The sequence below is a fragment of the Gouania willdenowi genome, chromosome 6 (genome assembly GCF_900634775.1).
Source record: "Gouania willdenowi chromosome 6, fGouWil2.1, whole genome shotgun sequence".
Lineage (NCBI taxonomy): Eukaryota > Metazoa > Chordata > Actinopteri > Blenniiformes > Gobiesocidae > Gouania > Gouania willdenowi.
This window is the reverse complement of record NC_041049.1, coordinates 40,803,177-40,830,662: the sequence shown is the minus strand read 5'-3', so window position 1 is coordinate 40,830,662 and position 27,486 is coordinate 40,803,177. Positions and strand designations below refer to the sequence as shown.

At 42.4% G+C, this 27,486-nt stretch overlaps 1 protein-coding gene across 2 annotated transcripts; it reads right to left on the bottom strand.

Moving 5' to 3' along the window:
* Positions 1 to 468: 468 nt before the first annotated feature.
* LOC114466004 (zinc finger homeobox protein 3-like) lies at positions 469 to 26,380 on the bottom strand. Of its 2 annotated transcripts, none has more exons than XM_028451420.1 (11): positions 25,969 to 26,380; positions 20,056 to 21,730; positions 18,799 to 19,340; positions 18,511 to 18,724; positions 15,326 to 15,433; positions 15,092 to 15,228; positions 14,828 to 14,938; positions 13,187 to 13,328; positions 7,450 to 12,071; positions 6,768 to 7,364; positions 469 to 5,040 (listed from the first exon to the last, which is right to left on the bottom strand). In XM_028451420.1, exons 2-11 carry the CDS (start codon positions 21,692 to 21,694, stop codon positions 4,924 to 4,926), a joined length of 8,229 nt encoding a protein of 2,742 aa, XP_028307221.1. In that variant the 5' UTR covers positions 21,695 to 21,730; positions 25,969 to 26,380; the 3' UTR covers positions 469 to 4,923. The 2 variants fall into 2 exon arrangements, with proteins under 2 accessions (XP_028307221.1, XP_028307220.1); XM_028451419.1 differs by having other exon boundaries at positions 13,166 to 13,328; positions 25,969 to 26,379.
* Between the last annotated feature and the right edge of the window lie 1,106 nt (positions 26,381 to 27,486).

Here is a 27,486-nt window from a genome sequence, read left to right as displayed (position 1 = left end):
CCCCCCCACCTCTAACATCTTTTCACGCACACACACACACACACACACTCGTACCCCTTTTTTTTGCCGCAACCCCACCAGCTGCACAGTCCTCATTTGATTAAGAGGGGGAGGACAGGGAGTAGGAGAAATGGTGGGGGGGCACTTTATCAGGATGACTTTCTAAGATGGCTATCATCAGCTACGGAGATACGCCGAGTCTTTTTCTGTGTTTACACTTTGGGTTTTTCTCCTTTTTTCCGCCAACCCGTACTACGGAAGCTGATTATGATGTAGAAAAATATTTTGGGCAAATCAAGAATAAAGTCCAAATGTCGAGAACAAACTGAAAATGTCGAGATTAAAGTTGCCATTTCGAGAATAAAGTCAAAATGTAAAGTTTAAAGTCAAAAAGACAAGATCAAAGTTGAAAAGGCAAGATTAAAGCCGAAATTTCAAAAATAAAGTAAAAAAGACAAGATTTAAGTCGAAATTTTGGAAAGTCAAAATGTTGAGAATAAAGTTAAAATTTTGAGAGTAAAGTCAAAATTTTGAGAATAAAGTCGAAAAGACGAGATTAACGTTGAAATTTTCAAGAATAAACTGAAAACACAATATCGTAATTAAAGTCGAAGGTTTGCTAATAAATTCAAATCTATGGAAGCTGACTATAACCAATTCACCATAGATGACGACAGTCTCCATTTAAACTGGCCCTAATCTGTTTCCGTAGCTCATCAGTAGCTACAGACGGACTGAATGGTCCACTTTCTCCAAACTTCACTGGTTTTTCCTTCTGAACAAATTCAGTTTTTGTCAATATCTCTTCAGTGTCCTTAAAGAGATTACAACGCTGTTTATGAGCTAAAGGAGAAAGAATATCTTTGTTATTAAACCCAACTTTAAAGTATAGTTTAAAGCATTCATCTTTACAAGGCCACGATCTGCTGTCTGTTGTCATATATAATATGGTGAATTGGCCCTCGTCAGCTTCCATAGATTTGACTTTATTAGCAAACCTTAAACCTTTATCACCATATTGTATTTTGAGAATTTCAACTGCAATCTCGACTTTCTTCTTGATTTGCCCAAAATTATTTTCCCTCTCAAAATTGGCCCTAATCTGCTTCCTTATATAACACTAAGGATTACTGCTTTTTTGTTTTAAAATGTCTGTCATTGTTCAACAAATGGAACAGGAAGGAAGGAAGTACATTTTTGCACTTGTTCTCATTCCTGCAGAAAGTTTATCCAAGTGAAAAAAGCAAAGGAATAAAAGGTTTTTATTCTAACCTAAACTGTCCCATGCTCTGGATGTGTCGGATGTGTCCAAAATGTGCTGTACTATGCAGTTTTCTCGCCTTCCTTCTCTCACAGTCATAAAACACATTATCAGCAGCAGCAGCAGCAGGAACGGCGACGTAATTTATCCCAGGTCGTTAATATTCATCATATCATTTAGTCACAAAGGAAACTCATCTGGCTGAATGTCACAGATGTAATTAATGAAGTGACCCCAGAGGTCACGGCTCCATTCACCAACACACACACCATGCGGCTGCACATCAAAAAGCCTCCGAGCCCAACCTGAAACGCCACACACGTTTAGAACCGGGGAGAAACAGCACAAGATTTTACAAAATGGCTTCTCGTGGCAAGACCAGAGGCATGAGGCGTGAAGCGTGCACCAAAGCAGACTTTATTTAGCTCAGTGGAGTACGGGGAGGGGGGTTTGGAACACACACCAGCAGGAAAGAAGAAGAAGAGGGACAGGGCGAGTATAGAGACACACTAAAACCACCACCGGAGCAGAACATTAGGACAGGTGCACATCACAGGCATCTTTTTGGTCATCACTATGGCAACAACATATGGAGAAAAAGAAAGGAAACAGGAACCGTTTTACCTACAGTTAGGGGTCTTCACCACCGAGGACTCCAATATGTACATCTTACAGTCACTGAAGTTCAAGAGAATAACACGAGAAGAAAAACAAATCCTCGGAAAACAAACCAAAAAACTGCCTTTTGTGGTATTTGGAGTAGAAAGCTCATTGGTATTGTCGTAAACATTGGTTAGTTTAAGAAACAAAAAGTCAGTTTACATCCTTTGGAAAGTTGGCTGCGATGTCAGTTTGAGTCGGACAATTTGCCGTCATAGCTGGAAAACGCACTAAAGACAGAATACAGAAAGACATCATAGCAGTGGAAGCTCTGGGGCTGAACTCCTTCAAATAGCTGACAGTATCTCCAAAAACACTCAGACGTCACGTTATCCTCAGAATTGGGTCAAAGCTTGTAAAAAATAGTTCTGGTTTGCGTCTTCTGAGTGTCGGGATCTAACTTGATGGACTTGAGCCCCACTTATCCAATAGGTCTGAACAGAATAACAAAGGGAGCAGTTCGAATGGACAGCATCACAGGTATCAGTACAGTTTGTAGTCATTAAAGCCTAGTGGTAAAGCGATCCAAGCATGCATCTTTTCTACAGTATCGATAGAAACTACAGTACATTAGCAGCAAACTGGACATCCTTAAGGGCTGAAGTTCAACACTATGTTATAAAAGAAAAAGAAAAAAGTAAAACTCTTCAACCGCTATATATTACAGACTGCCATGGCTCTAGTTTGGGGTTTTGGTTACAGTCTCCAGTGTGCTTATGAGAGGCAGAAAACAGTAGCTTTCGATGCAGGGACAGGAACAGCAATACATCGTCAAGTAAACAGTAGCGCTTATTTTTTATTTTTTTTTATTATTTGTAGGTCATATGGTTAAAGTATTATCACGTCTTTGGATTTTTGTATTAAAGCATTAATTATTGTTTAGCTATTATTGTTATATTATCATTATTTTTTATTACAGATAGAATAAGGACTGGTTGGAAAATGAACAGAGGGCAAGAAAGGAGAGAGAGTGGGGGGGGGAGCAGGGAGTGGGTTGGGAAAGAAATAAATTAAACGTACAAAAATAACATCAAATACATCCCAAGTTTTTTCTCAGCTTTGCGCAGCGAGAGCTGTGTCTCAAACATCCAATGAAGTCTTGAGTCAACCATACAAAAGCTAAATACTGTACATTTTACCGCCTTACACTATTTAACACTTTAGTTTCAATAAGATTTTTTTTTTCTTCTTTTCGTCACAATCTATTTACTCAGAGGTGAAAAGCTCAATTTTTTTCAGAAATGTCTGTGTTTTTGTTGATATTTTTCTTAAATACACAATCGAGGGTTTACTGAAGCAAATTAGGGCCAATTTTGATGGAGAAAATATTTTTTTGGAAACCAAGAATTATGTTGAAATGTTGAGAATACAGTTGAAATATAATGTTGAGCTTAAAGTAAAAAAATAAAAGATTAAAGTATAGTATAGCTTTGACTTTATTCGCAAACCTTTTACTTTTATCACAATACTGTATTTGAGTTCATTTTCAAAAATGTAACTTTATTTTCAACATTATATTTCAACTTTATAGTTAAACTTTAATCTCGACATTTCGACTTTATTCTCAACATTGTATTTCAACTTTATTTTTGAAATTTCAACTTTAATATCAACATTTCGACTTTATCCTTGATTTGCCCAAGATTACTTTCTCCATCAAAATTCTCCATAATCCACTTCAGTAAAGGTTAAACCAGTCCTCCACTGTTCTGTTTTTTTTTTCTTTTCTTTTTTCTTTAAACAGAAAGCGACATTATTGGGATCCTATCTGATGAAGTAGAGCCGTGTTGAGCTGTTGACCTGAGCATAGAAAGCTTTACATTAATCACACAACATTGGTAATCCATTGGTATACTCAAAGAGAACGCAAAGGCATCAAGTCGCCTTTCCCGAACATATCAAAGGTGTCCTTATCTCTTTTTAATCATTGTGACATTATTATATCGAAGCAAGACAGTCCATCTCAATCAATAATATTTATATTAAGAAACTATTACTAAACACACACAATGTAAATTTGAGTTTGGTTAAAGTTTTCATATACAGTATAATGGTTGAGTGCTTTAAAAAAATTATTTTTTTTGCCCTTTTCAGAGACAAATGGGCCTTTTTGTTCTGTGCTATTTGGGCTGTTAATGAACTAAAGTAACATAAGAACACATGTACAACAGAAGACTTATCATTGGCTTTTGGAGGGTGGAGTTGCGTTCTAGCACCGTGCCAGTCTATCGGTACTGGTTTTACCTTGGCCAGCTAGCAGATCTCACCCCGTTACCGTTACAGACGTCAGCTCTGTGTGGTTCCTTATTGAAAACAAACGTGTTGAAAAGCAAACCCACAGACGTGTAAAATTTTGGTTATGAGCTTTGGAATCTGAGTCAGTCTTTACAAAAGCTCTACGCAAACATCCCTGTGTACCACGAAGGACGTCGGTCAGTTTCTCTTCTTCTCCTGCTTTGTTTTACCTTCAAGTTTACTTTTTTTGGAGCTCTCTATTTACACTAAAATCTCTTTGACAATTTTCTCTGCCAGCCTTGGACAAAGACTGGCGCTACATGCTACACAGCTAGTTGTCTAGCTAGCACTGTCTGGTGGAGGGCCCACTGTGAGTCTGTCGTGCAGACTGAGAGGTAGACTGCAGGTCTAGCTGGGCAGTGAGGTCACATACTTGGAGAATGCTCTTTGGCCTCTGTGGCATCGGTTGGTTTTTCTATCAAGGTGGTGTTTGGTTGCAGTAAGGTTTCTAAAAGGAATAGGAATAGACAAACTCTTTCTGACGAGAAAGCACGGACAAGTTGAAGGGAAAGTATGAAAAGGACAAAAGCTGTGGTGGTGGAGATGACTTTGTTTTGGAACTCTCCTACTTTCCATTGAGAGAGTTTCTCTTTGGGCCGCTGCAGCTCCTGCTTCTTTGGGGGTGTTGGCAGCAAGTGGACAGGGTTCATGTTCAAAAGCTGTTGCAGTTGTGTGTGAGGAAAGAGTGAAAGGAAGCAGTCTGCCTCCTAAGCTCTGTCTCTCTCCCCGGCGCCTGCTGACAACTCAGCTTGTTCCCTCTCTGCAGAGTCCGAGCTCAGGCTCCTGGCCCTCTTCTCTTTAGCTCGGGCGTTCTGGAACCAAACCTGGAAAACCATTTCAATCAATCTTATGTATTTTCTACATTCTGTGTTGCTTTATATTGAGATTTGTCAATTTCAAATGTTATTAATCAAAGGTGGGACCATATAACAAAAATAATAATGATATTGCGATACTTAAACGTTGCAAGATATATGGAGTTTTTTTTTTTTCAAAATTTGGGTGTTTCCATTACCAGTTTGGATTTTGCACATTGCCAAGGTTAATGAGAATGCAGCTATAGTCAAAGTCCAAAGGTTTAAATTTTTGCCAGAAAATAACAACAATCTAACATCTATCGATAAATCAAGGATCGTCTGTGTGTGTATGTGTGGAGCGCATATAGCTCCCTGACGCAGTGTCTGATCGAGCTGAAACTTTTTGAACAGCTTGTACATGGCCTCATGGTGTGCATCAATTACTTTGGACTTATTTGATGTTGCAAAACGATTATTTTAATTTTGTTTTGAACACGGGTAAGACCGGATATTGGAGAGGGGTGGGGTGTCCGGATATTCTCTGGCTCTGTACTGTGACACGTCTGCAAAGTCCTTGTAAACATGCACATTTCTCTGCGAACACAGCATTTTAAACGTTGATATTTTCACCACGTGTTTATAATGCGCACCTTGGATGTACATGGCGCACGCACACAGAGCCGTTTAGAGAGAGTCGTAACAATGGAAGTTTAAAATAGACTCAAATAGTTCCCGGAAGTTATTGCCGGGCAAAGCCAGCGGCTGTGCTCAAAGCGAACAGCAAAACATGCATTTCTCTGCGAACACGGCATTATAAACGCTGCTATTTTTTACCACGTGTTCATAACCTAATGTGCACCTTGGATGTACATGACATGTTTGTGTGTAATTAATTTTACTACTGTTTTTTTTAGTTTTTCTTTGCCGAAGGAAGGTCTAAGGACAGGGGATGACATTTATTATCCATTTGCTTAAGTCCAGCAAACATTGGTGCAAACTTTATTAATCAATTTATCATGCATGTCCCATAGAATTACACCAGGGAAATCGCACACGCTGTTTTACTATGCACCCGCAAATATACCCTTTTATAACACTATAGAGTACAGAGTATGTACACCTCTTTATCCATACCAACCTTCAAACATATACTCATTTGGCCATAATTGACAACTCTACTTAAGCCCCCACTATATGAGTACATACTTACGAAGGGCACTGTCTAACTACATTTCTTTTAGTTAAAAATGGTTTAAATGCATAAAAAGAGACCAAATATGTAGTAACTTAGTATATATGAGCTCACTTTGATATTATTTTTAAATGTTACTTTCTAAATGACCTCTGTAATTTATTCTGTTATTCTAAGTGTCCAAATATCATGTGGTGCGACTGTCTTGCTATGACTGCTGTTTTGAATTTTTTTTTAAAAAATCCTCTAAATCTATTCCAATGTATTTTCTACCCTATTTTAGTTGTATTATAGTCCTGTGTAAGATTTAAATGTTTTTCTATGTTTATTTCCATTATAATTCATGCAAACCTTGTCTGATGATGCTGATTTTATGAAATATCATGCAGTGAAATCCTTATACATCATTGACCTAGATATATCTATACCCAGAGTTACAGTCAAAATAAAAGAATGGCTATTTTTCCCTTTATTGTGATTGTGAGTCCAGCATTGTATATCGTCTCATATCGGGATCTCTGTATATCGTCCTACCCGTATTATTGAAGTTTGAAACACATACCTGCACCACACGGTGAGGCAGTCCCAGCTCCTGGCCCAGCGCCTCACACTCCTGACGTTTGGGAGTGCGATGGTTCCTGTAGAAGTCTTTAAGCTGAAGCACCTGAAAGTGGCTCATCTGTGTCCTTTGGCGCTGCTGCTGATATTGCTGCTGCTGACCCCAGTCAGAGCTTGGACCTCCAGATCCCTCAGGACTAGAGGACCCCTCCTCGCACGGGTACTCCTCTTCTTCATACTCGTCGTCATCTTCCGGGTCGTTCAAAGAAGTTGTTGAAGTCATGGAAATGGCAGGTGTTTTCAACTGCATCTCTTTGTTGCTAATCATACAGCCGTGGTGTGAGCTGGTAGAAATGGATGGACCTGGTCGGTCTACGACCACTGACGCAGAGTGTCCAGTCTGGCCCATTGTGTATCCTGCTCGTTCAGCCTCTGCCCAGTGGCGTGATCTCATGTGAGCATCCAGAGCGCTCTTTACCTTAAACAAAGCTCTGCAGAATGGGCAACGCAGGTGGTTCAAACCAAGGCTGAAACTGGATCCGGGTCCAGCTGAGCGGAACTGTCCTTTTCTCTCTCTCGCTCGTGTGTTCTGAAACCAAACCTGTGAGAGAAAAAAAAAACTGTTTGAACACAGAATATTTCAATCCATATCACTCGAACGGGATGTCTTCTTATCTCTAGATTACCTGAACCACGCGTCTTGCTAGTCCCACGTCTCGTGCTATGCTTTCAAGGACTCCCCTGGTAGGATTGGAGTCCAAGCTGTAGCGCTGATACAGAACTTCCAGCTGTTCTGGGGTGATGGTGGTTCTCTGACGTTTGTCCCTTCTCTGCTCCTCCTCAAAGTCACGGCTGGCTCTGTGGCCCTCAAAGCTACTGTCAGACAGATGTTTAGGACTCGGTTTAATTGTTGACAAGGGGTTGGCTTGGAGAGCATTACTTAAATGATCAGGAACGGTGTTCTTCATTGGTATGTTGTTTAAATGAGACATCATAGGATGAGTGGGACCAGGGTGCATCTGGGAAAGAGCGCCTGAAAGCATCTGACTGGCCATGAGAGGATGGTTGGGATGGAGCATCATGTAAGGCATAGTTCGGTCTGTGAAGCCAGAGTGGAGAAGTTGCACCTGGGACTGAGCTGCCAGGAGATGTCTGGTCTGGTGTTCCTGCCACAGCTGAAATGACGGTAGGGACATTGGACAAAGACTGCACTGGAACTGAGGCTGGGCTTGGTTTTCATTGGACAGGCATGGTTTGACATCAGGCAGCGGAGTGTGACTCTTCACAGACTCAGGGGCAGACGGGTGGCAGGGGGACGCATCAGCAGCCTTTTTGGGAGTTTCATCGGTAGCAGGACTGTGTGTTTGCCTCTGCTCTGAATGACACACAGACAATGAGGTGGCGTTTTTTTGTGAAGCACAATCATTTGCAGGCTGTAATGTTTCTGATGCAGTGCTTGACTGAAGCTTGGGCTCTGGTTGGAGACACGATGCAGTTGTCATTAGCTCTAGAGCCTTTTTGTCCTGACTGTCTGTATCTGACGTTCGGTTCTGTGTTTGAACTGAAGCAGCGCTCTTATGGGTGGGAGTGGGATATTTCGGATTTTCTTGGCTACTTGTAGCTGCTTCATCTGTCTCATCTGTATATGTTTGATGCTCACTTCCTGAACTGTGAGGTGCAGAATCTGGTGTAGGAGAATCAGGGTGGGAGTAATACTCATAAGCTAGATCCATGGAGTTTTCATTTTGAGAGTCAACTTGACCTTCATCCGCACAGTTATTTTCCTGGTTTCCGTCATGATCCTTGTAGAGAGCAACACTCTGTCTGTGGTTCTTGCCTTCGGATCCATCTTCCGTTACCTTGTCTTGGTTTTTGCGGGCTCTCTGCCTTGCATTTTGAAACCACACAACAATGACTCTGTTGGGAAGAGACAACAGAGCTGACAACCTGTCGTATTCTTCTTCCCTAGGGTAGGGAGTAGCCTCAAACACCTCCTGCAGGGTGTCCAGCTGCTGCTCCGTGAAGCGGGTACGTGAAGAGCGTCGGCCTCTGTGAAGCTCTGCTCTGTGAGGGTCTGAGGTCTGAGTTAGTGGGGAGTTTTTGGCTGGTAGTCCTGGGGATAGGGTACATGGTGAAAGCGTCAGAGGTGGGTTTTGTGTGATTTCTTCCTGGGATTCTTCAAGAGCAGTGGTTGGGGGGTTATTAAAATTGTACGGGGAATCCTTGTCCCGCTGGCGCTCTTTAAATAGAGTGTTACGGAACCAGTGTTTAATAACTTTATGTGGCAGACAAGACAGAGTAGACATCTTGTTAATCTCTTCATCACTAGGGAGACTATTTATATCAAAGTGATTCCTCAGGACGGACAGCTGTTCTTCAGAGATTCGAGTACGAGTTCTTTTGCCTGTTTGTTGGTCAAATATGGTTGGGCTGACTTGACATGGTTGTGTAGTTTGAATGGGACTAGAATGGGATGTCTGGCCCATTAAAGTCTGTGAAGACTGACCTAACAATGCTGGACTGAGCGGCGACTGCTGCCCCAGTAGGGCAGGGTTCAGTTGGGATTGGTATAATTTTGCCAGCTCGGGGTTAACACTGGAATCTAACCATTGTTGAGACTGGAGAGCAACAGACTGCATTACGACAGACGGAAGGAGTGGTAGCTCCATCGGAAAAGGTATTGGTGGTAGTGTGAGCTTTGGCAAAGGCAGTGGAGGAAGAGGAAGCTGAGGCAAGGAGAGAGGGAGCATTGGTAATTTAGGTAAAGAAAGAGGCATTTGGGCCGTGTTTTGGGAAGCGGAGGCAGAGGATGTGCTCGGGGCAGCTGCCTCTTGCTGTACCTGAAACTGAGAAGGGGAAGGTGGAGAAGTTGGAACAGTTGATGTTACGCTCGGACTCGGATCCTTCGTTTTGATCACAGGTTCTGAATCCGATGATGTGGCAGCTGGTTCAGTGGTTTGAACTGGAAGCTGAACTGGCTCAGATTCAAAGTCGGTGGTCGAGACAGAGGTGGCGGCGGCGACCGGACCTGGGTTCTCTACACTTTTAGACTGTTTGAGCGGGTGAATCTGGTCATACTGAAGTCGGTATTCTTTAGAAAACCTCTCCAGTGCCGCGGTGGGAAAAAGGATTCGATGACTATACTCCCGGTGACTTTTCAGAATTAGGGCGTCTGAAAAAACCTTGCCGCAGTCTTCACATTTTTCCCCCTTTTCTTTTTCACAGCATTGTTCCTCCGCCTGTGTCATCTGTTCATATTTGTCCTGTTGTGTTTCTATTAGGAAGTTTTCCATCGTTCTCTGCTCTAAAGTCTGTTCTTTTGTCTTGTTCCAAACTTCAGAGCTTCTATTCTGTAATCTACTTATCTCATCTTGCCCTGTCATTAAGCAAACCTCCATTGCGGTCATATCGGAGTACTCTTGCTTCTCTAAAGTCATCTGACTTGCTATTTGCTGCTGGTGCCTATGTCTGTTTTGTATATATTGCATTGCCAGTTCATAACCAAAGCTCTGCAGCAGAGCTCTCAGAGGTTGGCCGTTTGCAGCAGCATAGGGAACTCTGGGAGGAGGACACTGGAGTCCAGGAGTGTTTAAAGAAGACAAAACCCCTTCCTTGGTTGGACTCTCATTTTTAACATCAGAAGGCTGCATTTGTTCTTTTTCCTTTTCAAAACTAGGATCACTCTGGTCTTTTTCCGTGGTGATAGGGGGGTCGCTACAGGTGTTTTGAACCGCAGCCTCACTTTGTAAGTCATCCATTAATGTGCTGCGAGCTGAATTTAGGTTTTGGTCTACAGTTGGTTTCTCCTCCATTTGCTCTACATTGACCTCTTCTTTTGGAACGGGGTTAGCAAATAAGGAGTTGCTTGGCTCTGGGGCCTTAGCAGCTAACTCGGAGTTTAGCTTCATGTCTCCAGATAAATAAAAGGGCAGCAGAAGTTGCTGCTGTAGAGAAAGAAAGTTGTCTGGTGTGAGGGAAAAATGTTGCTTCAAGAGACTCTCGGGTCCAAAAGGGATGTGCTGCATGACTTGAGATTGAAGCAGAGCTGTGTGCTGCTGTAGCTGAGCTTGGACTTGTGCGTGGGCGATCTGCTGTTGTTGTAGCAACAACAACTGGTTTCTGGATGCTAGTAGTTCTGCCACTCTCTTTTTAGCCTGCTGGCTGTCAGAAGCGTTAGAAAGGGTCGACTGGGCCTCGGATGAATCAGCACACACCAAAGAAGAGGATAAGGATTTATCTTTATCTGTCTTTCTAGTGAAAGGTAAATGCTTTGATGTTTCTTCTCTGGTGGCAGCAGTGTTTGGGACTGAAGAAGCTACATTAGATGCAGGGTTTTGTGAAAGATTATTCTGGGCCGCCGCGCGAGCTCTTGTTTGATGGAGGACAGAACGAAGGTGTATATCCAGCGTGGAGCTTTGGCTGTAGCCTACTCCACATAATCGACAACGATAGGGTCGAGGATCTGGGCCTCTGGAAGCTTCCGAGGCAGCTGGACTTGTCCCGGAGTCCTGCATGGCTCGTCTGGCACGGTGGAGATGAGACACTGAATTATAGTGGACCAGGAGAATCGTTTTCTGGGTAAAAGATTCGGAACAAATTGTGCATTTATAGGGTCGGGATGGATCTAGATATCGGTCCATTGTGGGGTTGGCGCTCTTTTTCAACAGAGAGCTGGAACTGGGCTCTGGGATGTCTTCATGTGGTGTTTTCGTTGGCTCAGTTACTTCCTCCTCAGTTACTGGGCCTTCTTCTTCTTCTTGTTCTTCCTCCTTTCCATTTAATCCCAATTTCTCATCATCCGAGTCTTCATTTTCCTCCTCTCCTGCTTCTTGACCCACATGAGGTGACAGACTACAATCCTGTTGAGTTGAGTTCTTATTAGCGTCCCTGTGTTGCACAGTTTGGGCAGGAGTGTGTGTGTTCTGTCCTTGCGTGTTGTCCAGCTGCGAGTGTGTGTTCTGTATGTGCCTCTGCAGAGCCTCCTGACTGCGGCATTGTCTGGAGCAGAGGGGGCACTCCGTCGCCGCCCTCATGGCGTGGTACTGCCAGTGCAGCTGGAGCTTCTCCTGCGTCGGGAAGGCCAAGCTGCATCTGCTGCAACGGAAGCGGTAACCATGACGATCGGAGAGAGGAGGGGTGTCGCTGGGTGAAGAGGCGGGCGGGGAGGTTGGGGGGACGTGCGTCGGGGACTGAGGATCCAGTCGAGCATTTGAAGGGTGACTTGTGTTGTCCTCTAAGGGTGGGGTTAGAAGAGCTGTGACATCTTTGGGTGTGGCTGCATCTTCCTCAGTGTCCTCCACAAAATCACCTACAGGATGCACAAAAATGTAATTATTTTTATTATTATTATTACCTCCACCAAGCGTGAAGCGCAGAACAGAAGGTTATGTTTTACCCTGTGCTTATCTGTCTGTCTGGCTGTTAGCAAGGTAACTTGAAAGGTTTTGAATGGATTTGGATAACATTTTCCAAAAGTGTTGATAATGGGACAAGGAACAGGTGATTTAAATTTGGTGATGTTCTGGATAACAAAAAATGAGAAAATACCAAAAAATAGGAAAATAGCAGCAGTGCCTGAGCCTGCTCCTTGAAGCGCGTTGGCTTATGGGTAATGTAGTAGCGGTAGGAAAGTGCATTGTCTGTATGTCCCGCCCAGTACTCGCGCTGTATTTGGCGGAGGTCTTATTATTATTATTATTGTTATTATTATTATTATTATTATTATTATTATTATTATTCATTTGTTGTCATTGCGGCAAGGGTAATTTATAATGTGTGGCTCAGGACTCTCTGGAATTGTGACCATGCCTAATCATTTAAATATACATATGCATACATAAATAAATATACATATGCATACATCTCTCTCTCTCTCTCTCTCTCTCTCTCTCTCTACAATAATAATATACATAAACACATCATTTAATACTAACCATGTGCAATAGGGCTATGTGCAATAATATTAGCACTTTAAATAACAACCAACCAGGCTAAGGGTGAGGTGCAATTTCTTATTTAAGACAAAGTATTGGCATGTTTGCACTTTAGCACTAAAGCACTTTATCATCTGCCTTATTACAGTATTGCACTTTAGCTGCAAGGATCACTTTATTTCTGCTCTGTCCTCAGCTCAATGTGTTATACTTGAGTCTTTGTATGTTATTGTACTGTCCATGCTGTCTGATTTTGGAGTTGTCTGTTTTTAAATGTAATTTCTGTTGTACACAACATCAACCTGCTGAAGACTACAAATGGAAACTAGCCTGTGGCTACAATCTAGCACATTTACATGTTTGTGTACAATAATGTTCATTGTCCCTTGTCGCAAATAAATAAATAAATGAATAAACTAACTTAGCTCAAAAACATTTGCTTTTTTTACCTCCTCCACTGTGCACCCACCTTTGTTTGTCGGTGACTCACACAGGTCGGGGGAATCTGCAGGATGGGAGTTGCTTGCATCATTATTCTTTGTAGTTTTATGTTTCTGAGGTTTGTCTGTGCACGGATCTGCCTGTAGTTTGGTCTCCAGCTGTGTCTGCTGTTGCTGCAAAGGGGGCGTGACCTGATTAAAAAAGAGGAAAATAAACACTAAACATTGTATTACCATTTTAAGACAAAAGATATATTGTCATTTTCCTGATCCAACATTATAAATAATGCATGTTTAATTGTAATCATGTATAAAAGCAAGCGAATATACCCGAGATGAATAAACAGTGGATGTTCATATCATAAAACATTAAAGTATATTGTTAAATCTCGCACCTGCTTGCAGAGCAGCCTGAGCAAACCGAGGCAATTTGTTAATAAGTCTGCAACGTTAAGATATATGGGGCTGCCCTTCAGTTCTTCTGACACCCTCCAACATACCCCAAGGGTTCAATAACTTTACTGGGCTGAATAATGAATTTATTCAAAAATCATTTTTCATATAGAAAGCCTTCCGTTCCCTCCAGCTTCACGTGGTGTGAGCAAATAGTGTATCTACGTGAGCAGCTAACTACCTTAAGGAAAGGACGGCAAGAGATGAGATTTACATGACAAGAATTTTTTACTGCAAAACAGCTTTGTAGTAGCAAAAGGGAAGCACACACACACACACACACACACACACACACACACACACACACACACACACACACACACACACACACACACACACACACACACACACACACAGCAAAGAAAAAAGTGAAGGTCAGCCTTAATCTAGAGAGCGTAATTGGAAAGCAAGGTACATAATGGCCATCATCACCTCAGTCTGAATTAATGAACCTCAATTACTATCAGAGAGAGTGAGGGAGGGGTAGGAGGAGGAAGGATGAGGGGCTCAGGAGTGAAGAATATGAAAAAGCAGCTAGTGGGAGGGAGGAAGTATAGGGCGATGAACAAAAAAAAACTGCTCTGAAGGAAAAACAGTGAGTGGGGGGGGGTGATGCATAAGAAATTGAGAGAGAGCTTGGAAGAGACAGAGAAGGAGGGGCAGAGACAGAAATTGCAGAATAGAAATGATAGGAGTCACTCGTGGGGGGGGGCAGAGGGGGAAAGGGTGAAAAGCATTCAGTGAAGTGGAGGAAGAGAGCAAGAGACAAAGGCCACTTAGCATACAGGGCTAAGGAGCTGGAGGATGGAGGATGGTGATGTGGATAGATGACCGCTCATTGTTAGCTAGAGAGACACAGTAAAAAAAAAAAAAAGAAAAAAAAATAAAGCATGGGGCCCCCCTTTTTTTTGGCTTGACTGCACTTCTGGTAATAGAAGGCTACTTAAACATGCATTATAGAAAGGCTGGCTTTTTCCCTGCTCCTCCACTCCACAACACGTGCGCACACACACCGAGCGGCCACGGCTGCATCAAAGATGATAGCGGGGAGCTACTTAAACATGCATTAAAAAAAAAGCGCTGCCTTTCTCTCTCTGGTGCCTTCTTAATGGAATTGTCTCTCTACATTTCACTTCCACCATCCCCCCCTCCCCTCCAATCGCTACGCCTTCTCACTTTCTTTCTTTTTGATTCCTTATGAACGCAAATACAACAAATACACAGTTGCGTGCACTCACGGCGCTGATCAGCTTGTCCACACAGTCCTGCGCCACACTGTGCATGTGTGTGAGATGCTGACGGAGGTGAAAATATGGAAGCTTAGCCTGGCACAGAGGGCACTGGACAGCCTGCGAAGCAACATCACCGCAAAGCAAACAGAAAACGTCAACAAACACATAATCATGAAATTAAAAATCAAACTGCAGGTCTTCAGGTCTTTATTTGATCAAGTTTCTTTGAATAAAAATAAATTCTTATGGGCGGCTGCGTTATCCGCTCACCTGCTGGTTCTCATTTTGCTGGTGAGTTTTGGGCCGTTTGGTTGAGAGCGTGCTTTCCATTTCCTCGCACGCAGACGACGGACGCTTGACTGAGGGCACAGTCTCTCTCCTTTCTTCTTCCTGTCTTCTGCTCTCCTCTTTGAAATTAAATGTGAACACAAAAGTGTTGATAAACCCTGTGCTGTCTCTATTTTAATGCAATCTGCAGAGTTAGTGTAAGCACCGTGCACACACCTGTCTCCACTGGAATCTTCTTTGCCCCCAAGTCATACGTGTCTTTGGTTGAGTCCAAAGAAGCAATGCTGGTCTCGCTGGAAGTTTCCATGTCCTCAATGAGCTCTCCTGAGAGACGACACATGATTAAGTTATGCAAACAAAGTGTCTTGCAGCATTGTTCCAACATATTGTCGTCCAGCCGATTGTTGTTAGTTATTTCCCGAAGGAAATGCAAGTGAAGATTTATAGCTGAAATGCACCCCTATTTGGCTGCTGGGAAGAAAAAGAACCTGACTTCGTCCACCAATCAGGACCCAGCATTTCCCTCTGCTGACCATACAACTGTGACAAAGTAACTGTAACTAAGTAACTGCAACTATGTAATTATGTAACTGTAACTAACAAAATAACTGTAGCTATGTAACTCTAATTAAGAAACTGTAACTAAGTAACTGACTATGTAACTAACTATATAACTCTAACTATGTAACTACGTAACTCTAACTATGTAAGTAAGTAACTGTAACTACTGTAACTATATAACTAACTATGTAACTAAGTAACTCAACTATGTAACTCATTAACTGTAACTTTGTAATTGTAATTAATTAACTGTGATGTTGTAATTGTAACAAAGTAACTAATTCATTGTAACATTTTGTAATGGTAACTAGGTAACTTAACATCAAAGGTGAGCATTTCTCTCTGCTGGCTCCTAATTGGCTAATGACAAACATCACAGGACCCCATCAGTCATTACTATGTGATGAAGTGGATGGAAAATAAATTTGAAAGTTGAAAATGGAAAAAAAGTTGAAGTTTAAAAAAAAAAACTAACTCAATACATAGCATAACATCCAGAAATTAACCAAGTTTTGATACCTTACTTGGTCATTTTCGGTTGAAAATTACAGGACGTGATAATATCCTTCAAAAGGCCGACATCAGTGAGCCACTCTCCAACCTTTACACGTTATCGATCAGTTATTGATTTTATATTAGATTCTCCTCAGAGGTGGAGTAGCAGAGCTATGGACTCACAACACATCAGTTCTCCCGAATAAGCACTGAATTAAACTAAAAATCTCACTGCAGAGAGATTTTAAACTCTATTTCCGGTGAAAAATGGAGCAACAGTCTCCCACAGACCTGATCCAGGGGATTTGTATCGGTCCATTGATTAGCAGGTGCTAGTTAGCTGTTGTCAGGAAAGACTGCGGATATAACAAGGATGTGTATTGACTAATCACTTTGCTTGATCAATAACTCCGGAACAGCCATTACTAATTTTCTCCTGGGTTTCATCTCAATCCCTCTCGCTCTTTCTATAGCTAGACGTGATATCAACCCTAGTTAAGCTCTACGAGTGCTCAAATTTGATTTACTACTACTACTAGAATTATATGCTAATAAGGTGGTGGGGAAAGGCAAATTATACTAGTGAAAATCTGAGGGTACTAGTAGTACTAGTAAACAGAAATGTAGTTCCACTAGTAAAGGTTTTTGGCATACTAGTGCATTGTGTGTTAGTAGCAGTACAAGTAACACTTTGATTTTTACAAGAAACTAGAGGTGTCCAATCCGCTATAGATATCGGTCCGATAGCCAGAAAACAAATTTTATCGGACTGCATCTAAAATCACTGATATAAGCGCTCCGATAAAATTTTACACTCCAGCCCTTCTATCCATAGGTGACTGTGGAGAAGAAAGTGACGTAGCAGCTCTGGTGGGTGATTCTGATTTTGAAAACAGCTGATACCTCCGCTGCTGCTGCATACACACATTGAAACAGTGTTTGTCCAATTCACAATTACAATAGCCGCTTAAATAGCCATGTGTTTTAATGTAATGTACAGTTGTACAATAACAACAGTGCGTGGATAGCAAAACGCTTTGGTGATCACTGATCTCCCTCGCAAGACTGAGGCGTGAAGTCAGCGTCTACAGACACGCCTACTCATGAATATGCATAAGCAGGCCACAAAACAGCCGGTTTTTAGAACTGCTCAGAAAGTCACTTTTCAGAGGGCTAAAACTCTGGAAAACAGGCGAGTTTGGGAAAATAAACCTCAAAATACTACGTTGGGGTTCTTAGAACAAATAGAGAGAAAAATAGGTCTACTAGTAACACAAAACTGTCTACTAGTAGATGATTTTGCTTTACTAGTAAGGTCTATTCGACCACTAGTGTGCCAAAAACTTTTATTAGTTTATCACAAAATGTTGTTTACTTGTAGTAAAAGTACACTCAGATTCTCACTAGTATTACTAGTAGACTGTTTTTAGTCCACAGGTAGGACTAGTAGAGCCAAAAGATTCACTAGTAGACCTAATGTAAATAAAGTAGGAGGGATTAGAACCAATTCCAGGTTGGTTGGAATATTTTCAAAAGAAATGAGAGCTTAAAAAAAAAAAAAGAAAAGTAGAAAAAAAGAAGAGGGAAAAAATGAAAAAATAGAAGAAAAAAAAATCTTTTTTTTTTCTTTTCCAAATCTCTGATCTTAGCAACCAAGCATGAGATTTGAGTACGTAAGTAAGTAAGTAAGTGAGTAAGTAAGTAAGTAAGTAGTTTATTTATAAAGCGCTTTTTGCAGATAAAATCACAAAGTGCTGTACAGAGTTGTGGTAAAAGTACAAGTGCAACACAACAGAATAATAAAACAAGAGTGCATAAATATCATAAGAACAGCAACATTAAAGGACAAATAAAAATTAAAATCCAGTTAACTAAAAGCTTTTCTGTAAAGTGTAGTCTTCAGCAGTTTTTAAAAAGTGTCCACACAGTTGAGCTCCCTGAGAGACTGGTGCAGGTTATTCCACAGTCTGGGAGCTACAGCCTGGAACGCCAGGTCTCCTCTGGTCTTAAATTTAGTTTTTGGGGTCTTTAGGAGACCCTGACCTGAAGACCGAAGGCATCGCCCTGATGAGTAGGGGCACAACAAGTCCGAGATATATTTAGGGGCCTGACCATGTAATGCTCGGAACGTGAGAACTAATATTTTATATTCTTTGCGAAACTTAACTGGAAGCTAGTGCAGAGGGGCAAGAATGGGGGTAATATGGGATGTTCTAGAAGCACCAGATAAAAGTCTGTCAGCAGCGTTCTGAACGATCTGGAGTCTGTTTAGGGTCGACTTATTAAAACAAGTAAAAACAGAAATTTGAAGTTAAATAAGCCCTGATCACAGTTCCTGCTCTCACCTGTGTTGCCATCAGTGCTTTTCCTGATGGTAAAAATGGCTGCTAGTTCCTCTCCTCCCATTGGCTGTAACTGCAGCAGCCCCTCCCTCTGCTGATGGGCGGGCGTCTGACTGTGTTTCAGCACTTGTAGTTTGGACGATGACGAGTGGTTGCATAGAAGACAGTGAAATAGCCACGAGCCTCCGCCCACTTCACCGTCATACTGCTGCAAGAACTTTAGATAACACGAAGGAGAGATTATGCACTTGTTCGTTTCGAAAATCAGACGCCACTGCAGTGCGTACTCACTCTGTAAACACGAACGCTTGCCTCGTGGTGCGAATTAAAGGAATGCCCCCTTAGCTTCTCCAGGCTGCTGCTCACATAATCACACAGGTTGCACCGCAGTTGGACGGGGTTTCCTTTAGCGATGAGGGCCGCCCCCTCCTGGCCTCGATCCACGCCCTCCTGGAGGTGAGCGGCGAGCTGATATCGCGTTCGGTGTCGGTCAGTCTGGCAGTGCAGGGAGAAGTTCGCTCTTAGCGGTGTGGTGTAGCCGCACAGCTTGCAGTGGCAACCCCCCGCAACCAGGGAGCACCAGTCGGACTGAGGCAGGGAGCGCAGTGCATTCAGGTGCTGCTCCATGGACTCTGTGCTGTCGGAGGAAAAGCTAGAGCAGATGAGGCATTGGAACACGCCCTGGGAGAGGCACCCGGTGGGGGAGATGGACGACGGCGCGGGAGGCGGGGAGGGCGAAGGGGACGGGGAAGGAGTCAAAGTGGATCCAAGGGTAACTGGCTGCTCTGAGACTTGTTGAGCGGTTAGACGCATGTTTAAAGAGAGCTCTGCACCTGAAACCAAAAAAACACTCCATCAGTCACAGTTAGGTTGAGTATTTCCTTCAGATTTGTATCGTACTGTTTACAATTTAGGACATCCTCAGGCCTCAGAGTGAGATATCAAGTACCAGGAAATGCTCTGTCATTGGTCAGACCAAACGTCCTGATGTCTCAGCAAAACCTCATCAGACTCGACAGCCTCAGGCCGTAAAACACATGGTGTTTTACTTTGAAGAAACCGGAAGTACACATGACAAAGTAAGGTGAAAAGCCATTATTTCCTTTTATTTTTTGACAGTTAAGATATATCAACGTATTGTTTGATTAATAAATCCATAGTTGAATGAAACATTGATATATCTTAACCTTTAAAAACAAATAGAAAAAAAACAGCTTTCAACTTACTCTTGTGTCCGAAGCAGCATATAATAATGACACCATGTGTATTTCCGGTTCCTTCAAAATACATTGTTGTTGTGTTTTACAGCCTCAGGCCGTTGAGTCAGACGACTTTTATTTTGAAGCCTGAGGCCGTGTCATTTGATGGCGTTTGGTTTGTCAAGTGACGCCGTTTCATTTGATTGAGGTTTTGCTGAGACATGAGTCTGTTTGATTTGACAAGTGAATCAGTTTGGTCAGACAAATGACAGATGTCTTCCTGATACCCGAGACCTCACTCTGAGACCTGAGGATGTCCTAAAATGTACACCGTAGTATCGTTACCCACCGGCGTTCTGCAGGTGCTTCAGCTGCGGCCCAAGGCTCCTGCAGTGCGACAGGTAGTAGCCTCTTTGCAGCCGCAGCATGTTGTGTGTGTGTTTTTCGCTGGTGGTGTGTATGCGCAGGTTACGGGCAATGCTGGTCTCGTAGTCGCACACATCGCACCGCCACCGCTTACCGTTGGAGTGGGAGTGTGCGGGCGGCGTGATCTTGGCGTGCTGACTCGCGGGTGGTGCGGGGACAGAGAGCGCAAGCTTGCTGAAAGCTGACTCTTCCGCTCCGTGGCCGTTGGAGGAGCTGCTGCCATTGGTGACTTGTGAGGAGTGACTGTTTGTCGTGAGTCCCCCGTTCTGAACATTGTTCAGGTGTTTATCCGACTGCATGTGAATGCTGAGGTTGCCTTTGGATGACGTGGCGTAGTCGCACACTTCGCAGCGGTAAGGCTTGTAGCCACAGGCGTAGGTTTCACCACGAGCCAGGCGTGGATGGAGCTTCCCTGAGCTGCAGTAGGTACACACACCTCGCGTTGCCCCGCCACACACACAACTCCCCCCAGAAGCAGCGCATACACACTGGCCTCCCGTCTCCGGGTGCTTCTCCTTCATGTGGACCTGCAGCGTGTGCTGTGACTTGTAGTGCCAGTTACACTTAGGACATTTGAGCGTCTTGCAGGAGTTGCGTGAGTGCATTATGGTCATGTGACTGCTCAGTGAACTGGGAGAGAGGTCTTGGTTGAGGTTTTTTGGGACAGCTTCTTTTTCCTCGTCTTCTTTATCCCTTCCATCGTCCACCTCTGCATCTATCTTGCTGTCATTTGGTTCTGGAGCTTTGGCACCATCATCTCCATTGGAAACGGAATAGTGAGGATCCCCTGCTGGCCGGTCATCCTCAGCAGGTTTGCTAGCGGGATCGGTTCCTGCTAGCGGCGTAGCCAGATAAGACTGCTGGGATCTAAAGCTCTGAGGGAACTCAGAAATCCAGCCCTGATCTCCTTTAACATCTGTTGGCTCTGTCTCACTCAGCAGGGCAGAAGAAGAGGACGGACTACTGAAGTGCTTTGGAGAGATGGGGAAGGCCTTTGGAGGGGGAGACGGAGTCGAGGAGAGCTTTGGAGAGGAGGCGGCTTTGCTGTCGAGTGTTCCACTGGCCTTTGCAGTGCTGGAAGAAGAGCTGTGCTGGCTCTGTTGAGGTAATAAAGAACATTTGGATTTGGTTTGGCTTTGGTTTGAGATGGCCTCCTCCTCCTTCTCTCTGACTCTCCTGCTGAGGGTTCCTGGGGGGTCGTCTCCCACACCTACATGCGCCTCCCCTCCTTCTTTCCTCTGCCATGACAAATATCCCTCCCCAAAGTTTTCTTTTATCCCCGGCTTTTGACGCACTCCATTCTCCTCCGAGCATCGGCCTCCTTTCTGTTTGCCTCTCTCTGGCTCTCCAGTGGAGGACCCCCCTGCGCCCTCCTCCCCCTGCCAGGGCAGGGTCACGGGCTCTTTGGCGGGGGCCGTGGCTGAGGTATGAGAGGATGACCCCGTCCCAGGAATGACCACTCGGGTCAGGAGAGGAAGAGATAAAGCCTGGGGACTGAGGTCAGCATCTCTCTCCTCTCCTCCCCCTCCATCCCCTCCTCCTCCCCCCTCACCGCTGTCCATCGCAGAGGCTACAGATGCCACGCATCACTCCCCCGCCTGTGTGTAAAGGATACAGAGAGCGAGGGGAAGGTAGACGAATAGACAGAGACAGGAGAGAAAAGAGAGAAAATGAAATTCATGAGTCAAGTAAATAACAATATTGCATAACAGTGGAGGCATTGATTAGAGTCCCTGGATAGCATCTGTTCAATACCGGCTTCACACAGCGTGCAATCCAAAGGCTGCTGGTTACCCAGGGGTTAGCGTTAGCTCCTAATGGGAAAATCAATAGCATCAGCGCTAAACTAGGTGGAGGAATTCGGGTAAAAAGGCTACGCAGGAGGTCTATAATATTCCTGGGGGAATAGGATTAAATAAAGAAGAGAACGCTTCGGAGCTAAAGGGCTTCCACTAAATTACCACAGTTAGATAAAAGCAGAGAGAGGAAGACAGTTGGAAGCACGAGTATCGCTCGCTACATATTACGTGGAAAATTAGCACTGAGATATTGAAAAGCAATTTGGATTTAATAATTTTACACTTCAACCTTTAGCACATTTTTTTTACACAACAAAACTGTACTTTATTAGGGGGTTGCATTGCCATGAATCTGACGATACGACACGATTCACGATTTGCATGTCACGATACAATACTAAACAACTCAATAAACATTGCAATATCAATAATTACAAATTTCACCTTTAAAGGGGCAGTATAATGAAAAAAAAAACTTTATAATGGTTTTGCTACAGTGATATACATTCCTTTAGCCTCATTGAAAGGGCCAAGGTTTCCTCCCTCCCTTGTTATTCCACATTTAAAAAGTCAGCTCCAAACGGACAAGTTGGATTTTTCTTGCCATGTGACATCACATCGAGGAATCTCTTCCTCCTGACAAACCGGGCTCCTCCTACTCTGTATAAGAATGTGAGCTCCTCCCTCTCAAACAACCTTACAGCTAAAACAAACACTGCCATTTAATATAGAATATACATCATACTTTATTATCATATATCTAAAGCTACATACACGCAATGTGGGAGAAGTTACAATCAGTTCAATTTGTATCACCTTTGACATGATCAGATGTGTTTGTGACTCAATGCGACGCAGCGGTTGGACACAGTAGACTATGATCATGAATGGACTATTCCTGCAATCAGTAGAGGAGAGCAGCTCCGGTGAGTGTTTGAAACAGCTGAAACAACTGACCAACTCTGCTGCTGTAATAAACACACACCATGGAGCAGCTTTTGTCGGACTCACAATCACAATAACCGCTTAAATAGCCATGTGTTTTATTGTCATGTGCAGTTTTTTGGCTGAAAACAATAACAAGAGTGTGTGCATAGCTAAAGAAAATTGCTATGGTAATAAAACTGTTGTGTGGAGTCAGTGTATATAGACACACCCACTCATGCATATGCATGAAGGCCCCCTAACAACCCGTTTTTAGAAGCGTCATTAAACTGACACCTCTGGAAAACAGGAGAGTTTGGGAGAATAAACCTCAAATACTATGTTTTTGGGCTTCTTAGAATGAATAAAGATGAGTGAAAAATAGCATAATACTTGAACTTTAAGTAAAAAAGTTGACACCAAGTTGGTGAGCCAGCCAGGAGAAATAAACAGGAAGGTATGAAATACAATTTATAAACCTGTGAGAACGAGTAAATGAAAAAGAACTGTAATTCAAGCACCAATATAAAAAATGTGGTATATTTATCTAACTGTCAATTTATGTTTTTCAAAAATCTTTTGCTTCTATAACGGATTCTGATTCAGTTAAGTTCTTAAATCTTTTTTTTTTTTAAAGGAATCACATACATCTATAAAAGTGCCCAGTATGTTTTAGAAAAATAAAATGCAATCAACTTCCAGCTAAAATGCATTGAGGAGTGATGTAGTTTAACAAGGTCTGATGTGGTTCACTGACACCAAGTTGCCGAAGTTTACGTGCTATGCATATGCTAGCACAATGAAATAGTTTTTTTCGTTAAAAAAAAATTAATAAAATGTTTAATATAGTCACACTAGACCTGGGCAATATATCAAGTTTTCTATTTTGATGATAAATAAAATTACAGTATTGCCTATAACATATTTTTTTATCTAATAGCTTATTTTGTATTAAATTCTCGTTTCAGGAGTCGCTGCTTTTGCTACTTCTTAGAACAGCATGAAGAGCACAGTTAGATGGATTGCTAAGTGCGTCCTAACTCAGACCTTCCCCTAAACAAGCCGCACTACAGAACTCACTCACACATGCTGTCCTTTAGATGACAAAAAGCCAAAAGTGGCTTATATTGTGAAGCTGTTTGTTAATAAATGTGCCTGTGTGTCATTTTGCATCAGCAAATTTAACCCAGAATTGACTTTCTGGTAAGAATTTGAGTTTAAAATATCTATATTTATGTCATATATTGCCATTTAAAAAACAAAATTGAGATATAAATTGTGGTCTATATCACCAAGCCCTAAAATACATCCAAACAAAAAAGAATTCAAGCATTTTGAAACACGGATCATAAATGCTCGGTTCTGTTTAGTCCATGTTTGCATTTAGATCTTAATTTCAAAAATTGTAATGCAAAACAATTCAAAAGTGGGATTTGTTAAGGACATAAATTTGTGAATCATAATTCAAAAAGGAAAAATGAGACAATCCCATTAATCACGGGGGGATCATTAACATTTCTAAAAAGTAAATTATCATTAGGATTTCACCAGGATTCTCGAATGACCTCGGCATAATAATGCATAACCACCACAGAAGATTAATAGAATTAATCACAGGCCGGGCCTCCACCAGTTTGTGACAGACAGATAAATGCCAGAGTCAGTTGGCCTGTGTGTGTGTGTGTGTGTGTGTGTGTGTGTGTGTGTGTGTGTGTGTGTGTGTGTCCTCACAATCTCATTACTGACCTTTTTAAATCAAGCAGGGACCTTAATCTACCCTTTTACCTTCTCTCCTCCAACCAACCCAGTACCTACACCCCCTCACCCACCTCCCACAGCCCTTCTTCTTCTTCTTCTTCTTCTTCTTCTTCTCCCCTACAGCCTCCCTACCCCCTCCCCATGCAGCTCTAAGATATATGGCTCATATCGGCACCCTGATAGTGCTTTAATGCACTGTGTTTATGTCACAGGCCACAGACCCTTGGCCACTGCAGCTGTCCACCGTCCTGCCCACAGAGTGAGGAGAGGAGCAGAGAGCAGGCTCCTCCTCCTCCTGCTGCCAGCAGCCGAGAACAATCTCTAATCTGATAAAGATTTTCATTTACACTGCGGATCAATAAAGCCGGCTCTATCGGCAATGTAACTATTTATACAAGCATTCCTGGCTCTCTATCGATCACAAGTGCGGGAAACCATCGTTTAACAAAGTGTGTGTGAGAGTGTGTGTATCCTGTTGAGACTCTGATGATGTTAATTAGGTGCACAACATCTGAAATTCAAAATGCATAATAAACATGGTAAACACACGTTTTATAATAATATTAATATCAACACTAACTTGCATTATACATTAGCCTTTAAACGAAATAAGTAAGGGTGGACATGAGCAAATATGTTATTAAAGTCTGATCCTGTAACACTGAGCTAGTGTGTGTGCGTGTGTGTGTGTGTGTGTGTGTGTGTGTGTGTGTGTATGAGAGAGACTATGTTTGATGAGAAAGGTGCACAACATTCTAAAATAGAAGATGCATAAACATGTAACACACAGAGATTGGTGTAATAATAACACTAATATTATTGTGTAACAACAGTGCAACCCTGTGTGTGTGTGTGTGTGTGTGTGTGTGTGTGTGTGTGTGTGTGTGTGTGTGTGTGTGTGTGTGTGTGTGTGTGACACTACTCTTCAGTCCAATGGCTCTATAGTTTTTGTGGCTCGTGCAGCAGCAGCACTACAAACGCTTTCTATGGATAAACACTCTATTATTATTATTATTATTATTATTATTATTATTATTATTATTATCGTCTATTCAAAGGATCCAGAGCAGCGCAAAGATCTGGTCTGGAGGTAACATGACTAAAGGACAAGGTGTGTTTTAATGGGATGGTTCACTGGTTCACCCCCAGCCCGTGACCGATGCTGCCCACTCACTCCAGCCTTTGTTTACACCGCGAGCCGCTCCGTTCGCTCCGGTTCCGGTTACGAGCGACACAGAACCAGTAACAGGTGACTTCAAAGCACGAGCCGAACCAGAGGAAAAGCTGCTGCTTTCAGCGGAAACACGAGCTATACCTACACCGACCCGCCACAAACAAAAAACGGAAACACTTACATTTTCTCCGCAGCGACTCCGGTACAAAGCTCCGCACCAGCGACGTGAAGTAGTCCGACAAGCAAAGGTAAAGAAACGCCACTCATTCCTTCTGAATGATCCTTTGGACGTGTTTACGGAGTCAGGAATGAGGAAAAGAAGGAAAGAAGAGAGGGAGAGAGGAAGAGAGAGCTCCAAGTTTCCCAAACAAGGGAGTAATTAAAGCTACATGGAGGCCGTAGTAAACACACGAAGGACGGGAGGGGGGACAGGCAGGAGGGGTCGGTGCCAGCTCCGGAGGTAGAATGACTTCTGATCAGTGTGCGGCCAAAAAACACTTGGGCTCTTTATTCAAGCTAATTAGTTCCCTTCAAAAAATGGCTGAGATTAGGCGCAGTGCGCATGCGCGTAATTGCGCAGACGCCGCTAATTAGCTCGTTTGGATCAATAGGATTCCGAGAGAGAGAGAGAGAGAGAGAGAGAGAGAGAGAGAGAGAGAGAGAGAGAGAGAGAGATGAGGATGAGGACACGGGATGCTCACACTTTACAAACAGTCAGAATATTTCAACCAAAAATGCCGTCATTTTATTTTGAAAGCGTGAATCAGTAGCTGGGGGAGAAAATAAAACCCATTTATTTCTTTGCATTGTATTCACTAATTCAATCATTTATTCCGATTATATCACAAAAAAAGACAATTAATTGCAAAACTGTAATTCATAACATATATAATTAATTCAACACAATTCCATGATTATTATTGTTTTTTTTTATTATATTTTTTTTTCTAGGGTAATGTGTGCCCTTGTATTTAATCATTATTTAATTACCAGTCTTTTACTTAATTATGTACATTTTCTTTTTCTTTCTTTGTCTAGTGTTTATTCTTTTCAATTGTAATATTTCTCGAGCCTCTATGAAATAAGTAGTTTCCCTATGGGATAAGTAAAGCATTTCTGATTCAAATTCTGATTCTGAAATTTTAAAAAAAATCTCTTATTTTAGGATTAAAGTCAAATATCTTCACGTTATTCACACTGGTGTATTACACTTATCACACTTACTGCCTATTTATATATTTTCCTGAACTGTTATCTTGGCCAATATCTATTATTTATTTTTATTATTATTTTCACTTTATCTTTCTTTCTGCATTTTTGTATTTAGTTTTTTCACTTCATGCTCTTTGTGTGTTTGGCTGCTGTAACATGTTAATTTCCCCACTGTGGGATCAAATGAAGTAATCACATCAATTTGTTTGATTAAAAATGTGTAGGCCTTGCTTTGAAGAACCTAAAATAAATAAATAAAATTCAAATAAAATCTCAACAATAGATATAGCAACAATAATTTAGTGGAATAATCGTTTTAGTGTTTGATATTTAGCGTTTTTTTTGGGGATGGAGCAGAGGTTTGCAGGGTTGTCACGCTGATTGTTCTCTGTCTATGGACATGGAAAAATAATCTAAAGCCAAAGTGACGTGTCCATTTATTTCTGTGTGTGTGTGTGTGTGTGTGTGTGTGTGTGTGTGTGTGTGT

Coding starts and splice junctions, on each gene's coding strand:
- LOC114466004 (XM_028451419.1), bottom strand. CDS start 21,694: ATGGACAGCGGTGAGGGGGGAGGAGGAGGGGATGGAGGGGGAGGAGAG. Junction 7,365..7,449: donor TAGCAAGACGCGTGGTTCAG/GTAATCTAGAGA, acceptor TTTCTCTCACAG/GTTTGGTTTCAGAACACACG. Junction 5,041..6,767: donor TGCCTCACCGTGTGGTGCAG/GTATGTGTTTCA, acceptor ATGGTTTTCCAG/GTTTGGTTCCAGAACGCCCG.